The 21756-nt window shown below is 40.2% G+C and overlaps 1 protein-coding gene across 1 annotated transcript; it reads right to left on the reverse strand.

Moving 5' to 3' along the window:
* Positions 1-20653: 20653 nt before the first annotated feature.
* On the reverse strand, positions 20654-21097 carry LOC129463757 (fatty acid-binding protein, heart-like). Its single transcript, XM_055244451.1, has one exon. The coding sequence runs from the start codon at positions 21095-21097 to the stop codon at positions 20654-20656; it is 444 nt and encodes a 147-aa protein (XP_055100426.1).
* Between the last annotated feature and the right edge of the window lie 659 nt (positions 21098-21756).

Raw genomic sequence — 21756 nt, forward strand, 5'->3', positions numbered from 1 at the left:
CCCCATATTCCTAAAACCAGATACATAAGCTACTGAAGGAAAGAAAACCATAGAAATACATTTTATCTCTCGTAGAAATACATTTTATCTCTCGTAGAAATACATTTCTTACAATCTGCCAGTGAATGCCAAACAACTCCTCGAGGCTCTGATTCTTGGGATTCAAGTGATCCCTTCCAGGTGTTGATGCCTTTGATGTCAATCAGGGCAGGTGATTCTTATCTGAGTTGATGGGCCAGCCCAGCTGAGCAGTCAGTTGAGCCCGCTGTGCTGGATGACTACTGAGATACAGCTGAGCTTAATGAGCCATAGACTGGAGGCTGGGACTCCTGGATTTTTTTGCCAACTCTTGACCTTAGGAAATACCTCACCTCTCTGGTCTTCAATTCCACCATCTTTGATACAGGAGTGCGAAAATTTTAGAAAGTCGTTTCCGGACCTGAAATTCTTGATTCTAATGGAAGGAAAAGAAAAGCAATCACACGTTCCTAGCTACAGCTTAAATCAGGAGGTATTGTTCTCACTTACCAAGACTTTCTCTCTTTTCCCTCCCCCATGCTCTGGGGTTCCCACTGTGGTTTGCCCTTGAAGACTCTGCCCAAGAGTTTATCACTTGATATTATAATTATCTGTTTATATTTTCTGTTCCTTTATGGGACCAAGACCTGCTAGAAGGCAGGAACTGTATCTCACTCCGCTTCCCATCTCCAGTCCCACACCCAGGATCTCTCACATCACAGGTATCCAAGAATGACTGTTGAACAATAAAACCAGAACGGTAGAGGTAAAAAGCAACAACCCTGAGATCCCGAGAGAGATTTCTTCCTTATCAGAGCACTGGACTGGCAGTCAAGAGACACTGGTTTGGCACCTGATGGGCCCTTGGACAGCTCACTTAACCTGTAGTTTGCCAAAATCACCTTGAAGAATAGTCATTAATTGTCACAATTTCTTGAACCCATACTAAACCTATTATTACCATCCCCATTTTACTGATGAGGAAATCAAGTCCCAGAGAGTATTGGATGACTGGTTCAAGGCATGCCAGTTAACAAGTGGATGGGCTGGCATTCAAAGCTTATGCCTTTCTGACTACACCACACTGCCTCCTATTATGCAGTGTGTATTGCTAGATTGATATGTCAGCACTTAATGAATTCATAATATGTACAGGGTGCAGTGTATGTGCTTGGTGGTAGTGAGGAAGTTGTAAAAAACAATACTTAGATGCTACATTTATGCCCAATGTGTAGTTTTTAGCCCTTATACTATTTAATCTGTTCCCACTGTTTGATCCTATTGGACACTTCCTCCTTGAAACACATTTTTCTCTTGGCTTTTGTGTCACATCCTTCTGTTTGTGGCTACTCTTTTTCAGTCTCTTTTGAAGATTCTTCCTTCAAAGCCATTAAGTATTGATGTTTCTTAAAGCTCGGCCCTAGACTCTCTGCTCTGTTCATTCCTTCTCCCTCCCAAGCATCAACATCTGAGGCAAGGGCTTTGGTGACTACCTCTGTACTGATGATTCCTAAGTCACATCCCTGAGCTGCAGACTAGTATGCCTGCTAGACATCTCCACTGGAATGTCTCTAGGGCACTGAAAATTGAGGTCCAACTAAATTCATGCTGCCCATCCTCTTTCCAATGCCCCCTTCTGGTTTTCTTCCAGTTTTTCTGAATGCCCCGTCATTTATGTAAGCCAGAACCCAGGAGCTATCCTTTGGACTGTGTTCTCCTTCACTTTTCTCCAGAAGCAAATTCATTACCAATCCCTATCAGTGCTACCAGTAATGAGTTCTCATATCTGTCTCCTTCTATTTCCACTGCCACCACTGTAGTCAAGCCACCACAACCTCTCACTGAGATGCCTGCATTAGCAGCCTAATCTGGTCTTCCTCTACCCTCAGTGACTCTCCTCCTTCTGTTTCTTTTTCACTCTCCAGAGTGACCTTTTAAAAATGCAAATGCATCCCTTTTCCCCTTCCCAACAGATTTGTATTTCTCTTCAGGAAAAGACCCAAATCTCTCACGTGGCATTGGCTGAGTGCTCGGGTTCTCGCTCACTCCTCTGGCCCCATCTCATCCACCCCTCTGAGCTCTCTATGCTTCAATCTCAGTAGCCTTGCAGCTCTGGGGGGTGCCTTCTCCAACCGGCAGTTGAGCCGTAACAGGCTGTTCCCTCTGTTTGGAATGCTCATTCCACCCCAACGCCTCTGTGGTAGGCTGAATTATGGTCCCCAAAGATATCCAGGTCTTAATCTCTGAGATCTATGAATGTTACCTTAAATGATATCAGGGATTTTGCAGATATGGATAAAGGGACTCTCCTGAAATGGGGAGACTGTGCTGGATTATCTGGGTAGGCCCTGAGTGTAATCACAAGCATCCTTATAAGAGGGAAGCAGAGGGAGGTCTGACTCAGAAGGCAGAAGACAATGTGACAATGGAAGCAGAGAGATTTGAGAATGCCATGACATTGGCTTTGAAGATGGAGGAAGGGGCCATGGGCAAGGAATGCTCTCTAGAAGCTGGAAAAGGTAAAGAAACAGATTTTCCTCAGGAACTGCTGAGTGGATGTGACCCTGCCTATATCTTGGTTTCTGCCCGGTGAAACCCATTTTGGTCTTCTGGCCTCCAGTAAGAGAGCAGGTTTCTGTTGTTTTAACCCACAAAGTTTGTGGTAATTTGTTACAGCCCCCAGAGGAAACTAATACAATGACTTCATGTTTGAGCAAATGCTTTGCACTCCCCAGAGTAAAAGAGGAGAGCCCTGGCCAAGGGTCTAGAACAATACCACCCAATAAGGTAGCCACTGGCCACAGGGGACTGCTGAGCACTCGAAAGCTGCGCTTTAACTAGGGCAACTGGGGTGAAGCTGTAAGAAATTTGGGTGATTTAAAAAAGAGTCATGTAAATCCATTGGGGCTAGGGGAGAGTAATGCATTTGCATTTGGTGGGCCCTCCCTTGCCCCAGCTTCAGTAATGGATGCATGATCCAGGTCTGGCCAATCATGATATCCTATCCTTAGGGCCACAGTAATTGGCCTGATGGTCTAGTCCTGAGCTGGACCAATCAGGGTCCTCTCCAGAGATTTGATATGACCGCTGGGATGGCGGGCTACCACTCTCTCCCCAAGATATGCTGAGCTGGGGATTAGAAAGACTGGAACCCTCTGTGACCTGGTGCTCCCCTCTCCCTCTGCATAGGGGATGTGCGCTACAGCAGAGAGAGTAAGGCTGGCAGGCAGAGAGAAGACTGAGACTGGCAGGCATGGGTATAGAGAGAGACACTGCCCTGATTACACTTTGGGAGTTACTGGTGTCCCTAAGGCCAGATTTACCCCCAAGATCACAAGGGTAAAGGATCACAAGACCTGGAGCTGTAGGAGCCACTTGAGCCGCTACATGGAGTGAGCTTGCCGGGAACAGAGCACGCAGAGTAAGGTGAGGCTGGGAGACTGGGAGAAAGAGCTGACATCCTGAAGACGGCTTTTGAAATTCCAGGATCCAGTGTGCCTGAGGCTAGCCTGACCTCTTTGCTGTCCCAATCATGGGAGCAAATAAGATCCCCCTTTTTTCTTACATATTTTGAGTTTGGCTTTTTCACTGGACCAGTTGAATTTTATTCATACAAATAGCAAAGCTACTGTGCATTATTTGAAATAAGATTTTTAAAAATTTACATTTGCACTAGGAAGAGAAAAAGAAATTATTTAGAGATTCTTGATTAGGCAATAGGATAAACAACCTATTTTACAGTAGCCCTGTTAATTGCTGCAATAAATCCAGGCCCCAGAAAATCAATTGCCTCCTGTTAAGTTCCATTTCATCCATCCTCCCCACCCTCCCATTCCTAGGGTTCAGTTGTGGTGACAAAGAAGGCACAGGGTCTGTGATCTCAGTGACTTTTTCTCCATTATTATTTATTTTTAATTGACAAATATAAATTGTATATATTTATTGTGAACACAGATTTTTTTTTTTTTTTTTGACACAGTCTTGCTCTTATCGCCCAGGCTGGGGAGCAGTGGTGCAATCTCAACTCACTGCAACCTCAGCCTCCCAGCTTCAAGCTATTCTCCTGCCTCACCCTCCCAAGTAGCTGGGGTTGCAGGCACCTGCCACCATGTCTGGCTAAGTTTTTTGTATTTTTAGTAAAGATGGGGTTTCACCATGTTAGCCAGGCTGATCTTGAACTCCTGACCTCAGGTGATCTGCCCACCTTGCCCTCCCAAAGTGTTGAGATTACAGGCGTGAGCGACTGTGCCCAGCCACAACATGATGTTTTGAAATATGTATACATTGTGGAATGGCTCAATCCAGGTAATTAATATAATCATTATCTCACATACTTAATTTTGTGATGAGAATACTTAAAATCTACTCTTAGCAATTTTCAAAAATACAATACATTGTTATTAACTATAGTATCCATGTTGTAAAATAGACTATTGAACTTATCCCTCCTGTCTGCTTATATGTTGTATCCTTTGACCACCATCTACCCCTACCTCCAACCTCTCCAGTCTCTGGTAACTAGCATTCTACTCTCCTTCTATGAGTTCAACCTTTTTAGATTTCACATGTAAGTGAACTCATGTAGTATTTGTCTTCCTGTATCTGGCTTATTTCACTTAACATAATGTCCTCTAGGTTCAGCCATATTGTTGTGAATGACAGGATTTCCTTCTTTCTTAAGACTGAATAGTATTCTGTTGTGTATGTATAGTACATTTCCTTTTTTTGGAGGTATATACATTTAAAATATTTTTTATTAAAATAGTAAAATATGCTCATTGAAAAAAAATACCCAAACAACATAGGAGGAAATAAAGTGAAAAGTAAAAATATTCCCCTTCCCCAAGGCTTCTAAGCTTCTTTCAGAGTTCAAGGTCTATGCTTTTAGACTTTTGTATATAGCATGTTTTCTTTATCTATTTATTCATTGATGAAGGTTGATTCCATGTCTTGGCTATTGTGAATAATGCTGCAGTGAACGTGGGAGTATAGATAACTCTTTGACATGCTGATTTTATTTCCTTTGAAAATATACCCAGAAAGGGGATGGCTGGATAATATGGTAGTTCTATTTTCAATTTTTTAAGGAATCCCCATGTTGTTTTTCATAGTGGCTGTCCTAATTTGCACTCCCACCAACAGTGTGTAAGGATTCTCTTTTCTCCACATTCTCGCCAGCATCTGTTATCTTTTGTCTTTTGAATACTAGCCATTCCAACAGATGCAAGGTGATAGCTCATTGTGGTTTTGATTTGCATTTCCGTTATGATTAGTAACATTGAGGATTTTTTCATATACCTGTTGGCCATTTGTATGTCTTCTTTTGAGAAAAGTCTATTAGGGATCTCAGTGACTTCATTGCTTTTTATCTTTGTCCTGCTGATGATGAGTTGGAAATTTTAAAATATAAAACCTAAAAGGTGGGGATTTTTTTTGTCTGTTTTGCTCCCTGTTGTATATTTAGTGCCTAAAACTGCCTGGCTTGTAATAAGCACTCAAAAACCATTTTTGAATGAATGAATTAATGCATAGCAGCAACATTTACTTTGCACCTGTTGTGTTAAGTATGTTAAGAGATGCAGGGGAATTGAAGAAGCTAGGAATGGTTCCTGGGCCCTCACAGAAAGCACGGATTAGTTTTCATCCAAATCCTTCATTTTTAAATTTACTAAAGACTGATAGACTGAAAAGCATTGAATTTGTTCTTTTATATTTGGAAAATATGCTTCCAGGAGCATCGGTGTTCTTAGAGATTCTCACATTATCTGGTTCAGGGATTTCCTTGGATACTGCGAATTTGTAAGGATCAAATGCTTTAAAATTATAGACTCCTTGGAAAGCCCCAAGCTGATCTTATAAAGTACAACCACCCTTTTGTTTTTAAGCATAGGAAGTACATGACTGAGGGAATAGGATGATTTAATTACACATCTGGGGTGAAAACATGGCAGTGTGTTCTGTGTTACTCATGGAGCAAACATAACTCATTCAAGCAAGCCATGGAAATTGTGAATACAATTACCGTAATGACTTGGTGATGATGGCTTTCTGAATGCCACCAGTCAGTCCGCCTTGGGAGACTGATTTGCCAGAGGCCTCTTCTTTCTATCTGTGCTTCTGAACTGGGCTTGAATCAAAGCCAACCTACTGCCACTAACTTGACTGCATTGTTTATGGTAATCCACGTGGACCCTGAAACCTGGTCGTCTGATGCACTACACGCATGCACAGACCGAGGGCAGCCTTCTCAGCATCAGCACACCCTCTGCAGTGAGTACTGCTCATAAGATCAGTGCAGGGAGCAGCAGATGTTTGCTCCAACCTTCTGCAGTACACGTAGTAGCAATCGCAGGGCCGAGGCTCTGTAGACGAGCCCACGTGGGCAATCTCCCAATTTCTTCCTAGGGAGAAATGCACACAGAGGCTTAGCACCACAGTTGGGTGCTGTTCACTTCTGTCTAGTTAAGGAGTCATTATTAGCCAGAAAGGAACTCTGATGTCGGTTTGGTCTTTGTGGATTTCCTGACTCAGTGTTTATGAAGGAGACACACTAGTAATGGTCTAAGATATCTGGTCCAATTTGTATCAAACAATAGTCATTTCTCATTTTCCATTGCTGCGGTAATTTTAATGCATTCTCCTCTGTGAGGCAGTGGAAATAAATACTATGGAGGAAGATTCAAGGAGGTGGTGCTTTTTTAGTCTTTTTTCCCTTCTAGCAACAGGATGAGGGTGTAAAAAAGGTCATGGACCAAGGCAATTTGGAGAATCATTATTTTCAGAGTCTGTCCTGTAACGACAGATCTGTGGCTTTGTGTGCTCTATCTTCCCCAAGGATCCAGTGTCCAGAGTCAGGGGTGTTTCTGAGCCTGAGCACTCTGCAGCTCTCCGAGGGACCTGCACAGGAGTGCGATCCTGCTGGCTTCCTTTTCTTATCTGTGAAGTGAAGATCTGAGAGCTGAGCCCTGCCTACCTTCAAGGGGTGGGAGAGTATCTGTGAGGTTTTTAGGCCTTTGAAGGCAGGTGCTGTGAGAGTGTGAGATAAAAGTTTCCGGAGATGAAACAGTGATCAGGAGGCCTCTGGAGGGCTGCCATCACTGCAGCTGATTTTCCCCTCTCTCTTACCAAGCCCTTAGCATTCGGTTTGTTGCCAGGTAAGGACTTAAGTTGAGGGGGGAACATGGTACTATAATGGCCTGTAAGGTCTCCTTCCTCATCCCCCCACTGGGGAAATGGGAAAGAAGAAAGGAGAGAAAGAAGGAAGGTTGGAGGGGGAGGGAAGGGGAGGACTTTGATGACATCTCTTCCTAAGAGCTCAGGAGGAGAGAGGCATTAAAGCTGCCGAATGCTGGCTGCTTCCAGAATGTCTCATGCTCCTTCAAGCCCTTCTGCAGTTGTGGTCCTCTGAGCGAGGGCTGCCCTTGTCTCTGTCCTCACCTGGGCACTGGTGAAGCTCTCACTGGTATCGGCCTGGTGGGTAGTCAGGTGTCTTGGCCTTGGTGAGTACCCCGCTGTAGCACACGGTGTCATCCTGTACCATTCATTGTGTGTCTGACTCTCCCATTAGGCTGAACTCTCTAAGGATAGGAGGGAGCTGCGATTTATCCATCTTTACACCACCTCCCCCAGTTCTGAGTCCCAAGTGCCTAGCACAGAACCTGCCTAAGAAGGGAGATTAATGGTTCAAGAGGAACATCCCCATATCAAGCCCAAGAGAGTGCCTATGCTCCAGCAATGGAAGGTCCTCTCAGCACAGCCATGCTGTAGGGCGGAGTTGGAACATGACAACTGTGAATTTGGTTAATTTTATATTCACCCCACATCGTCTTCATCTCCATGTCTGTTGTTTGTACAGCTTCTGTACTATACATCTATTTATAGGTGAAGCTATAGTCTCATTTATATTCACAGGCTGCGTTTGTGCTTCCTAACATCCACTCCTCTCCCGCAGCCCAAAACTCTGCACATAGTAGGTGCATCTAACGTGTCTGTATAATCGAAGTTTCCTCAGCCTACATGAACCTGGCTGGCTGTGATAGGCTGAATAATGGCTCCCAGATATGTTCACTTCCGGAAAACGTCATCTTTCTAAGGATCTTGAGATGGGGAGATTATCTTGGATGATCTGAGTGGGCCTGAGGTAATCACAACAGTTCTTATAAGAGGAGTGAGTCAGAGGAGAAGGTGATGTGACCATAGAAGCCTAGATTGGAGTGATGAATATGGAGGAAGAGGCCACAAGCCAAAGAATATAGGTGGCCACTAATAGCTGAAAAAGGCAAGCAAATGGATTCTCCTCTGGAGTCTCCAGAAGGAACTGGCCCTGCCAACACCTTGACTTGAGCCCAGAGAGACTGATTTTGGATTTCTGACATCCAGACCTGTAAGAGGATAAATGTTTTAAGCCACAAAGTTTGTGGTTAATTTGTTACAGCAGCAATAGGACGCCATACAGTGGCACACCTGGTACCAGTGCTCTGGGGCAGCTTCAGGATGGTTACATACATGCTGAACTGAGGAATGGAGGAAACAGGTACAGATGGATCTGCTGACTTGCAGCCTTCTTCTAGCTCTTAGGACGAGGGATACTGTGGCCTTCCAGCTTTGTGCCTCTCTAGGACTTAAATGAACCACTCTGGCTGGAGTAGTTCCTTGGTGAAGATGCAGCTGCTGGGAGTAGCCAACAATGCTTTATGGTGCCTGGGGCTCCCCATCTTGGGGCTCATCCCCCTCTTCCTTAAAATTGCCTGCAGTGACACAGACCAGGGTCTAGCTTTTGGTTCTTCCCCAAAACACATTTCCAGAAAACAGGAACTAATACTCCTAGGGAAAATGAGCTTCCAGATAATAACTACCTTAAAAACAATAAATTGGACACCTTTAGCATTCAAAACAGTCACTGAACATTACAGTATGATTAATATACCCAGAGGGATAAGGGACAATCTTAGTGATATGAAACAAGTTGAGAAGCAAAAAAGAACAAAATGGAAATATGTATGAGAAATTTAGAAATAAATAGTGCGGTGAAGTGGTTAATACTTAGAAGAATACAGCTGAAACTAAGCTTGTGAGTTAGAATATCAGATTGAGGCTGGGCATGGTGGCTTATGCCTGTAATCCTGGCACTTTGGGAGGTCAAGGTGGCAGGATCCCTTGAGCTCAGGAGTTAGAAACCATCCTGGGCAACATAGTGAGACCTTGTCTCTGCAAAAACATTAAAAAATTAGGTGTGCTGGTGTGAGCCTGTGGTCCCAGCAACTGGGGAGGCTGAGTTGGGAGGATCACTTGAGCCCAGGAGGGTGAGGCTGCAGTGAGCCATGTTCATACTACTGCTCTCCAACCTAAGTGACCGAGTAAAACTCTGTCTCAAAAAAAAAAAAAAAAAAGAAAGAAAATGAAAGAAAGAAAGAAAAGAAAAGAATATCAGATTGAGGGACTCTCCTAGAAGTTTGCAGGAAAGGGTCAAGAGTAGAACATAAGGTAGAAACATAAGGTAGAAAGGTAGAACATAGTATAGACTATGTTTTACAACTATAAAATAATATGGGCCTATTTCACTGTTGGATGTAGATGCATAATCCTTAAATAAAACATTAGCTAACTAAATCCAACAATGTTTTCATAAACCCATCATGATCTCATAGGAGTATATTGATAAATGCAAGAATAACATTAAATGGATCATAGCATTAAGAAGAGATTTTAAAGGTATAAACCTGGATAAAGTAAGAAATAGGTGAGATATTCACAAAATACATTTTACATAAGTCAAAAGCACATGCACACAAAACACCAATATACCTTTTGCAGGAACTTATACAAACGAAAAGATGCATGATGAACAAGTCAGAATGGTTGCCTAGGCATAGGATGATAGAAATAGAAGTGGGGACTGTGGATAAAAAGATGTAGAAAAGATTGAAAGGACAATCTGAGTGCAGCATGGAATATTGAAACTCAGTTATTCCTCCTATCCTCTCCCAAGATAGATCTCCTACATGGCCACAGCACTTTGCAATTCCTCTTATTAAGAGGTGGGGTCTACTTTCCAATTTTTTTATATTTCACCTTGTGACTGTCTTTGATCAGGTTTCTTTGTGGAAGTTCTGATACTAAGTCTCAAGATGCCACATGGCTTCTGCTAGTACTGCTGGGAACTCCGAAGCCATCAGATGGTCATGCTTGAGCAGCGTTTTGGATGTTGAATAACTATGCGGATAATTGTACATGAAACAGTTCTCAGCAAATGCAATAGAACTGAAATTATACCAAACACACTCTGAGACCACAGCACAATAAAAATAGGAGTCAAGAATAAGAAAATCACTCAAAACCATGCAATTACATAGGAATTAAACAACTTGCTTCTGAATGACTTTTGGGTAAATAATGAAATTATTTTTCTAAAAATACAAATCAGATCCTAACTGGTTCTTGCTTAAAATCCTCTTTGCTACTAGGATAAAGTCAACTCTTTTACCAGGGCTCTCCAAGCCTCCTGTGATCTGGATCCTATCACCTCTCTGCCCTCACTCAGCTCCCGTGAAATCTTTTAACATCGTATGCCTCCGTCCCTTTGTACACCTGCCTCATTTTGTGCTGCTTCTTCTGGTTCTCCCAGCAGATTCCTATTCACTCACCAGGAGTCAGCTCACGTTCATTCCTCTGGCAAGCCTTTCCCACCTCCCCTTACTGAACCATTCTGGGTGCCGCCTCGAATCTCACATCTGTCATAGTCTCTGTATGATGGTGCTTTTCAACTAGACCTAAGCATCAACATCATCTGCGTGCAGCTTTTAACATTTAATGGTCCCTGGACCCTATTGCTAGGGATTAGGTTCAGGGGTTTGTGGAGTAGAAAGTCCTCTGACATGGAATTTCTTTTCTATGTGTTGGTTTCTTTCAACAGTGGTGAAGAGCAAGGATTCTGGAGCAAGACTGCTTGAATTTGAATTCTGGCTCTGCTACCTAGCTGCTGAGTCATCTCTAGTTTTTTTCACATTATCTATAAAATGAGAATAATAACACTTATGTCTTAAATGTGGTGAGGATTAAGTTAGTAATACATGTAAATCCCTTAGAACAATGCCTGGTAAATATTCAATATATATGAACTATTATTTGCTGTTACCAAAAGTGTTCAGACCAGAAATTGGGTTGTCAATTCTTTGAATTCTAAGGCCTAGCACCTTGCCTGGCTCACGGGCTGGCATTTAGTAAAAGGTTGAGGAGCTGAATTAAAAATTATAACCAATGTGGGAAGAAAATTGGAAGATGGGGGTAATTTTAGGCCGGTAACTTCCTGCTTTATCAGAAAGTCTTAGTGCAATAAAAGTCAGTAGCCCATCTGATTTTTGTCCAAAGATGAGCACCAGCAGACTGATACGGAGTGAAAATAGCTCCAGCTAGATAAGATGCAGAAATATGGAGGAGAAGCTGGGCAGCCTCTGGAAGATTTGTTGGAAAAGCTTTTGTATTTTTCCAAATATATTGGTTGGTAAATGAAACACTGAATAAATATAATATATATTCATGTTAAGTAGTGGTTTTAAAAAATTACATGATTTTATCAGCTTGCATGTTAGTGCTGAACGCAGTCTTAAGACATTTTGACTCTTCAGATCTCTGTTTTTCCTTATTTATAAATGAAGGAAAATTGAAGTGGTTTCTCTAAAGTCGCGTGACCACTTGTGCCAAAATCAGGACCCGTGTCGGTGCTGGGCCCACCAAAGCCTGCTGCCGCCGTTGTAATGAACTGTGATTATTATACAATCCAATACATTCCCTTCTGTCAGGCCTGCTCCTTCTCTGGTTATGATCAGTGACGTCACTCCTGTCCTAGCTGCCTTGGGTTGGTTAGTGTTGACCAGAACGCAAATCTATCACGTGGGAAGAGGGGAACAGAGCCATTTAGTAGAATATGTAAGTCAGTGAATCAGGAAAACATACATAGATTAGCACATGAGTGTGGGAATGCAAGCACAAAACCATGGAAGGCTGGTACTTTCTTCAAAGTGAGATAAGCCAAGAGGACTTTTTTTTTTTCTCTAGCCTGGTAAGTAGGCTTAAATTCTTCACAAACAGTGGACTTCAGAATTAGTATTTCCAGGTGCCCTCAATTGTGGTAATTTAGTTCATCATAATATGTTGATGTATATTTTAATGAACTGTGTTCAGTTTTATTCTTTCGAAGATTATAAAGCACATTGCCTCATACATAGAAGCAGGCAAGAAGTGATATGTTGAATTGAATTCAACTGCACTGCAGAGCTGTGGTCCAGCCCCATCAAAAGTCAAAGAACTAGATAGTTTCTCTCAATGGCCCTTTCACTCAAATTTATCTGTACAAGTCAGTTGATTTCATTTAGTATTAAATTTCATGAAACAACTGGGGGTGGGTGTGCATTTTGATTTTCTCCAGTTTTTGGGAAACTTCTAGGCCATCCCTAGCTGTGTGACCTTAGCCTGTGTTTTTGTGTTTGTTTGTTTAACTCTGGAAGCCTCATATTTCTCCTCTTTGAAACAAAGGTAACAAAATTGGTAGCACAAGAGGGTTGTATATGTATTTTTTTCTTTCTTTCTTTTTTTTTTTTTGAGATGGAGTCTTGCTCTGTCACCCAGGGTGGAGTACAGTGGCATGATCTCAGCTCACTGCAACCTCTCCTTCCCTGGTTCAAGCGATTCTCCTACCTCAGCCTCCTGAGTAGCTGGGACTACAGATGCAAGCCACCACGCCAGCTAATTTTTGTATTTTTAGTAGGGACAAGGTTTCACCATGTTGGCCAGGCTGGTCTCAAACTCCTAACCTTATGTGATGTGTCCATCTCAGCCTCCCAAATGTATATGTATTTCTGAGTGTCTGAATGCACCAGTAAAACATCTAGCGCACAGCAACCACTCCAAATATTTTGCTCCCTACTGCTATTTCACCTTTTCCCTTACCTCTGTTTCCTCCTTTCAAGGAGAGCAAATTATCCTTGCCTTGGACATTTAGATTATCTAGGGAGTTATTATTTAATTTCCAGGGAAGTAGCTAATCCTGATTAATACTTCTCCCTCAGTTCCATCTCATCCTTCTTAATGCAAATGGTTACAAGAATGGAAAGGAACCTATAAGTGGTGGGTTTTTGCAGCCTCCAAATAGAAGATGGCTATTGTACCAATAGAATGAGTGTGCCCTTAATGAAGCACTTTGACTGTAGGCACCACCTCCTACATATAAGTTGAGATCTAGACCCGAGATAGAGTTCTGAAAAAGGAAGTTAGAGTATGTAACAACTAATTTATTTCTGTAGATTTTCCATCCACTGACCTGTCTGACAAGGCAGCTGTTCAGAGGCTCCTGCTGCATAAACAAAAGCCAGAGCTTTCCAGAAAGGGGCTGCTGAACTGCACGCCATGACTTCCTGGATATATTCCTCAAATTACATAATATTTAAAAAAAAAATGGCAAGAAATGATGGGGAATGGGAAGTAGAAACATGGCAATAAGGAGCTAAGCCACTGAATTCAGGCGATTCTTATTAGTATTTCTGGTGATTTTCTGTATTTAAATTTTTTCTCCAATTAACATGTATTAGGAGTAGAATCACACTTTTTTTTTTTTTTTTTTTTGAGACAGAGTCTCACTCTGTCACCCAGGCTGGAGTGCAAATGGTGCGGTTTTGGCTCAATGCAACCTCCACCTCCCGGGTTCAAGCAGTTCTCCCACTTCAGCCTCCTGAGTAGCTGGGACTACAGGCACATGCCGCCACACCCAGCTAATTTTTGTATTTTTAGTAGAGACGGGGGTTTCACTATGTTGGCTAGGCTGGTCTCGAACTTCTGACCTCATGATCCGCCTGCCTCGGCCTCCCAAAGTGCTGGGATTACAGACGTGAGCCACCGCACCTGGCCAGAATCACGCTTTCATAAGTGATCCTAACAAAGGCCTCATCCAAGAAGGAGTTGAAGGGAGAAGTATCCTGCGCCTCTAGAGGGAAACAAGTTGGAGTGTGATGGCTAAGAGGGATCTCCAAGAGATAAGGAGGCAGTCCTGAAGATGGACGATTGTGGAGGTTAAAGAAATGCCTTGTTTAAAAGAAATTCCAAGCTTAAATATTTTTACGTTATACATGCTTAAGGTAAAAATTTAATTCAGGATAGAGGGGAACTTGATATCCAAACCTTTAGGAGTAATGACTCTTAACAAATTGATATGTCCTTCCAGACACCTTTCTGTGCATTTATTTATTTAAAATATGTGCATATAATTTTATATAAATGGGATTATGCAACTTGCATTTTTACTCAACAATGTATCTTAACAGATTTCTATGGTCAAATGATAAAGGTTTTCATCATTATTGTTAATGGCCCCATTATTATTAAAAGAGTCTCCTTTGATTGGCTATGGGAAGCAGTGCTATAATGAATATCCTTGGGCGTATTCTTTTCCATTTGGGTGATAATCACTTTAGGTAAGTTTCTAAAAAGTTAGTTTATTGGGTCATTTAACATTTTGATACGTATTATATAAATTTATGCTTTGATACATATTATATAAATTATACTTCCACAAGTGATAACATGAATGCCTGTGCCTCACACCCTAATAGGGGTTATAAATTCCTTGTCTTTTGTATATACTGCAAATATTTTCCTCTAGGTTAATTTTTTTTCAATCCTTTCTAATGATGTGGTGATGATTTAAACAAATTTATCAGTCTTAATTTCTGGTTTGGTAGGTGGTGGTGGTGTGTGTGTGTGTGTGAGAGAGAGAGAGGGAGGGAGAGAAAGAGAGAGAGAGAGAGAGAGAGAGAGAGAGAGAGAGAGAAAGAGATGCTTACTTTTATTCCCTCAGCTATGGAAATATTCTACCGTATCATTTTATGGTACTTACTTAATTTTATTTTTCAAGTCTTCAAATCTTTGAGATATCTGGAATTTATTTTAATACAGAGAAAAGGGTATGGATCTTTTTGTATTTCTCACTCCACTCCAAATAGCTACCTAATTTTCCAACATCTTTCATTAAATGTATCATATTTTCCCCATTGAGATTAAAATTGATCTTTATTTTCTACATGTTTGGACCTATTACGAGATTGTTTATTGTTTCTATTCAGTTTATCATTTGACCCATTCCTGCACTAGTGACTCATTTATAAAATTATTATTGTTATGTATTTTTAAATATACAACAGGCAAGTTCCCTATTGCTGACCCCACCTCCAATTTTTCTTGTTTCTAGGATGGATTTTTTTTTATGTTTTTCTGCCAGCAATCTTTCAGAAGCATTCCTGATTGACTTTTGGATCATACCAAATTTATAGATGAATTAGGAGAGCTGAGATCTCCATAATATTAATTTTTTTATCCATCAATACCTTTTTTGTTTATTCATATTCTTTCTATGTCTATCAGTAATGTTTTATGTTTTATATGTTTTTTCCATAGAAGTCCCATGCGTTGCTGATGAGGTTTATTTTTAGTTATTCAGCAAAGTGTAATGTTTTGTACCATGTCAAGACAGCTACTCAGGAACCACTTTTTCCAGACTTTTTTCCCCTGTTGACCCAGGTTAGGGTTGGCTACAAGAGAAAGTTTCATGGACTTTGGGAGTCAGAAATGAATGAGTAGTTGTCAGTCAGAGGTGGTGAAGGACAGATGCAGAGGTCCTGGTGGGTTTCAGTTTGTCCTTGTTTCTCCCAATGCCATGTCTTCCTTCTCCTTCCTGTGCTGACCCCACTGACAAGCAGTGACTCCAGGTGCCTCCAGGTCACCCCACTGGCAGTGACTCCAGGTGCACCCACAGATACTTCCCTGAAGCTCACACAGTGACAACCATGAGGAGGCACCAGCCTTCCATGGACTTCCAAACCAGTCCCCCTTTGGGTTCCTCTGCAGCAGCTGCGTGTGCCTCACTTCCTGCAAGCCCTGACTCATGTACCCACCTCAGGGATAGGGAGTGACTTTTCTCTGATGCCTTTCAGAGCTCCACTTTCCTAGTATCTCTCACAATTTTCTAAGGCCCAATTCAGATAATAAACGTCTTATTCCTTAATATCTGTAGTAGTTCTGCTTCCCTGATCAAATTCTAACTGGTTCACAAAGGGTGGAGAAAATGACACACAGGACAGGCTGATGCAGATCTGTGAGGAAGGCTGCAGACTCAGGGCCAGCAGGAGACATGGCGTCATTCACTCAAGAACACGATGCACTGGGGTTTTAACTCCAGGAGAGGAACCCTAATATTTCTACTGCCTTCTGTGCTTATAGAGGAGTTGGAAGGGGCAGAGTCAAAATCAAGTTAGCAAGACCTAGGTTTTGCAAGTGAAATCACAGCTTTGCTAGTGTGAGAAGTGATTGGTGACCACCCACCAATTACTTGGGAGGTTGCCTGTAGGGGCTTAGAGCTTTCTGCTGAGCCAGAGTTGCTGACTCCCTGAGGGAGGGCAGCTGAAGGCATCTAGGAACTAACTGGCTCTTCTTCCCAAATAGCTATTTCATGATTTTGTTGCTATTGGACACAGGCATGTGCAACTCGCCCTAAAATTTTTAACTGTTATTTGTCTATGGGAAAGCAATTGATTTTCCACATATTGGTTTAGTAAGCTTCCACGTTACTAAGCTCTGATTATTTCAGCTGTAAATAGAATTCTCCCACTTTCTTTCCAATATAGACTCATTGTGGCCTTCTGTGCAATTGCATTGATTAGATTGTTCAATGTTAAATGTAAATGGTGATTGAGGAAAACTTTCTGGTTCTTGATTAATTTGAAGCATGTTTGACTCTTGATTACAGGCACATAGCTGCACACACACACACACACACACACAGAGACAGAGAGAAATAAGTATTGTGATAAAGAGGTATCCATCCATTCCTATTTTACTGAATATTTTGATCAGTAGGAATATTTATCGAAAGCATTTTTGGAATTTACAGAGATGCCAGTTTTTTTTTCTCTTGACCAATTTACATGGTAACTTTTATAAATGATTTTCTCAGTTTGAACCATCTTGACATTCTTAAAATAAAATCCTTTTAATTATATGCATTATCCCTTTATTGCACCATGAATATTTGCTTTTTTTATTTTTGGCTACTAAAATATTTGCCAATTTTAAATTTTTCTCTTGGATAAATATTCAGGAACAAAATTATAAGGCAATTATTTCTGATGTTGTCGTGGTCGAGTTTTGGGATCAGAGCTATGTAAGTCTTAAAAAAATGGGAATGTTTCAGATTTTTTCTTTGTCTAAAACCAATAAATATCACAGGAATTATCTATTTCTTGAATGTTTGTTGTAACTTTTCTGTAAAATTAATCAGGCCTTATCCACTTTCAGGGTGTAAATCTTTACCTGTGTTTTCAATTAAAAAAAATAGTTTTTCTATCTCTTCTTGGGTAAATTCTGTTAATTTTAATTTCCTACAATTATTACAGTCATAAGTTTTTTACACAGTATTCCTTTACAAAAAAATCTGATCTCTATGTATGGTTATAAACTCTTTAAAAAATTCCCACTATTATGCAGTTGTGCTTTCTATTCTCACAGGTTAGTTTATTTTAGCATCTATTCAGTGATACATCTTATTCATTCTGATGCTTTTATTTTTTCCTAAATAATTTATTTCTGATTATTTATTTATTATTTACTCCTTTTTAATTTTGTTTTTTAGTTTCTTAAGTTGAATGCTTTTTTGATTTAATTGAAATTTTTCTTATGTAATAACAATGTTAAAAGTAATGGATTTTCTATTGAAAGTGACATTGGCTATGTTTTTTGAGTTTTTTATGGACTAGTCCTGCTGCCATTAATTCTTAAAGAATGTATAATTCAAGTTTTACTTTATTTTTGATGAAAGAATTATTTATAGATCAAATTTTTATTTCCAGGAAGATACTTTTTAAATTTTATTTTGTTGTCAGTTTCTAGTTTTATTGTGTTGTGGTCAGAAAATTAATAAGTATCTCACTGGACTGTGAAAATAAGGTATATTATTTGGTTTGATGTATGTTTTATCAATATCTTGTTTATGCTACTGATACTTGTATTTCTACCCATGCCTTTTCCCAAAGTACAAGTATACTTCAATTTCAAACTTGCTTGTCAATGTCGATATGTTTCACATGTGTCTTATGAACTGTGTACATCACATATATGAATTTTGCTTATATCTATTTTTATTTATTTAAACAATCCTTTTACTTTAGAATAGTTTTAGATTTACAGAAAACTTTTTAGTGCAGAGTTTCCCATATATGCTTACCTAGTTCGCACTATGATCAACATCTTTTATTGGTTTGGTACATTTGTCACAGGGAAATTGTGTGGTTTCTTGAAAAAGTCAATAAAGTTGATAAAATTTCTAGCCAGACAAACGAAGAAAAAGAGAGGAGATACAAATTCCTTATATCAAAAATGAAAAAAGTGTCATTACTACTTATCCCATGGACATTCAAATGGTGACAAGGGAATATTATAGATAATTCTATGCCCCACCCCCCCAAATTTGACACTTAAATATACTGGACCAATTTCTTGAAAGACACACAGTACAAGGAGAAATATATGGGAAACTCACACAAAGGGAAATAGATATTGTGAATAGGCATATATCTATTACAGAAATTAAGTCAATAATTAATAACCTTCCAAAAAAAAAAGAAAAAAAAAGCACCAGCCCTAGATTGTTTTCCTGGTACATCTACCAAACATTTACCAAAGAAATAATAGCAATTTTCTATAACCTCTTGTAGATAATAGAAGGAAATGGAGCACTTTCTGGCTTATTCTTGAGTGCAGAATCACCCTAATACCAAAACCAGATAAAGACACAATGAGAAAGGAAACTATAGATCAATGTCTCTCATGAAAATAGATAATAGATAAAAAAATCCTCAAAAAATATTAGCAAATTGAATCCAACAATATATAAAAATTAGTATATGCCACAACTAAGTGGAATTTATTCCAGACATGTGAGGTTGGTTTAACATTTGAAATATAGTTAATGTAATCCATCACATCAAGACACTAAAGAGACAGTAAAAAGATTAGTGGTTGCCAGGGGGTGGGAGGGTGGGGAGAAGAAGGATGAATACAGATGAAACACAGGGGATTTGAGAGTGGTGAAACTGTTTTATATAATATTATAGGAGTAGATACATGACATTCTGCATTTATCAAAACCCATGGAACTGTATGACGTAAGGAGTACATCTTAATGTAAACCATGAACTTCAGTTAATATAATACATCAGTATTGAATCGTTAATTGTAACAACTGTACCACATTAGTGCAAGATGTAATAATAGGAGGAGAAACTGCATGGGTGTGTGTGGGGGGATATGTGGAAACTCTCTAAGCTATCTGCTTAAATCATAAACTGTTTTAAAAAAGCAAGTGCATTTTTTTTTAAAGGAGCTCACTCTTTTATAATGCAATGTTGCTTTTCTATAGATGTAACAAGGTGCAGGAAGATGCAGACTGGGATGAATAAGCACCACGCTGAATGAACTCCTTTACCCTGAAGAGATCTTGGCCCCTTTCACAACCTACCATATCAACCTCTTAGCCTACATATATATTTTTTGTCAGATGTTTGTTTTTATGATGAAAATACTCAAGCTCTTTTGTTCCTATGCAATTTAGCAGTAGAATGCACTTTTCCCCCCATACACTATGCCTAAAAGCACTTACTGTACTGGGTATATTTGCAATATAAGGAAAAAGGCTATAGGGCTAAAAACCAAGTTAGAATCGCTTTCTGGCATTTTTTCTGTAAATCGCTGATTCACTTTCTGACACTCTTGCTTTTAAATTAGTCTAAGGCAAGCACAGAGGCATACTTGATAAAAGGCTTTAAAAGAATCCTGACTGCTGGGGCTCTGGTCTTTCTGACCTTATTAAGTGGGGTTGGGGACATTTAAGCCTCTTCTCTTTTTTTGATCACCACTGCAGAGCTTGCTGAAATCTGAAAAGCTAACTTGTCTTGCTAGCCATCCATCAGGGGTAATTTAGAGGAAGATGGCCAGAAAATGCTTTTGCCTTTAAGAATAAAAGAGAATTGGTAATGGGGTTTTTATTTTATTCTGGCATCTAACAATATCTGTGGTGGCCAATTGCAAACTACTGTGATTTTAATGGTACAGAAGCATTAATCTATAATCAGATGATGTTAAATACATTACTCTATACTTGAGTTAATAGTCACTGGTGCCGCTAATGAAGTCAAGGGACACTAAGAACCCTAAATCCTTAAATTATGATTAAATTAAATCCTTAAATTAGCGTGGTAGGTTCTTCTGCCTCGGCAGTTTTCTAAGTGGGGTCCTGAAACCTTTTCAGTTATACCTGAAAAGAGTTTTTGCTGTTTTCGTAATAATTCAAAGACACGATTTGCCCATTTCACGAGGTTGACTTTGCACTGATACTGGACAATTTTTCTTTTTTTGGCCTTGGCTCTGCTTTGTTGACCTCAGAGCACACTTTGAATGCCATTAAAAAACAAACCACATACACAACAGGAACTGGAACTGGATATGAATTCTTCTGAGGCACGCGACCTCAGAAGAATTCTTCAACAAGGTGGATTTATACAAAATGCAGAGGAAATAAATGAGGCAATGTGGTGCTGAGTCAAAGGGTAGCAGAGGAGCAGTCAGTGACAGTGCAGGCAGATGATACCTCTTTCTCATAAGTGCGAGTGTAAACCGCAGTGCCCTGGGTGAGTGTCAGGATGAGTTTCCCATCACTTAGCTCTGGGACAAGTGTCCTCTCTTGCCCATTAAACTTCTGCAGGTGAACAAGTTTGCCTCCATTCAGTGTCACAATGGACTTGACCTTTTTGTCATCTGCTGTTGTCTTATCGAACTCCATCCCCAGCTTAAAGCTGATCTCTGTGTTCTTGAACATGCTCTGTGTTTTTAAGGTGATAATGTCCCCATTCTTTTTGATGATTGCGGTAGGCTTTGTCACGCTAGCCACCTGCCTGGTAGCAAAACTTGCACTCATTAACTTCATGTAGTCATCGAAATTCTTGCTGTCTGAGAGCTTCCAGGTGCACAGGAAGGCATCTACCATGGTGATGCTGGCCTAGACTGAGAAAGAAGCTGTGAGAGAGCAGGTGTGCAAGGACTTGGACTGCCAGTATTGGATGCAATTTTTGGTACCTTAGGACCAGTTGAGGCAGTGGCACTAAACTGTACTAATGATCATTGTATTTTTCCCCACCAGACAGTGGCAATATGATTTGTGAGGATAGTTTTGCCTCAACCCACCTGTCATGACTTTCTCACAGCTATTAAAACATATTTTACAAGCAGAAACTTACATTTTAGGTGAATAAATGCAGGCTCCTGAGGAAAGGCACTTTTGTGATTGTTTGAGCTGTGAGCTCAACTATCTGCTTTTCCATGGAACACCATATTTGTTTGAAGGGCCAACTGATAGACAGGCTGTGGCTATTCAGACTTGTATATTTGGCAGACATTTTGTAAAAAATGAGAAATTTGAGTCTGACATTACAAGGAAAACAAATGACAGTATTTACAGCCAATGATAAAATTTGAGCTCTTAAGTGAAAATTAGAATTTTGGGATACTTGCATATGCCACCATGAACTTGGCAGCTTTGCAATACTTAAAGGCTTTTCTAATGAGAACAGTGGTCATATGAATGGATGTAATGTTTTGATATTTATACTAGAATTGTCACTATTTTAGAGATCTGCTGATATTTTC

Source organism: Symphalangus syndactylus, chromosome 15, assembly GCF_028878055.3.
Source record: "Symphalangus syndactylus isolate Jambi chromosome 15, NHGRI_mSymSyn1-v2.1_pri, whole genome shotgun sequence".
NCBI classification, from domain to species: Eukaryota; Metazoa; Chordata; class Mammalia; order Primates; family Hylobatidae; genus Symphalangus; species Symphalangus syndactylus.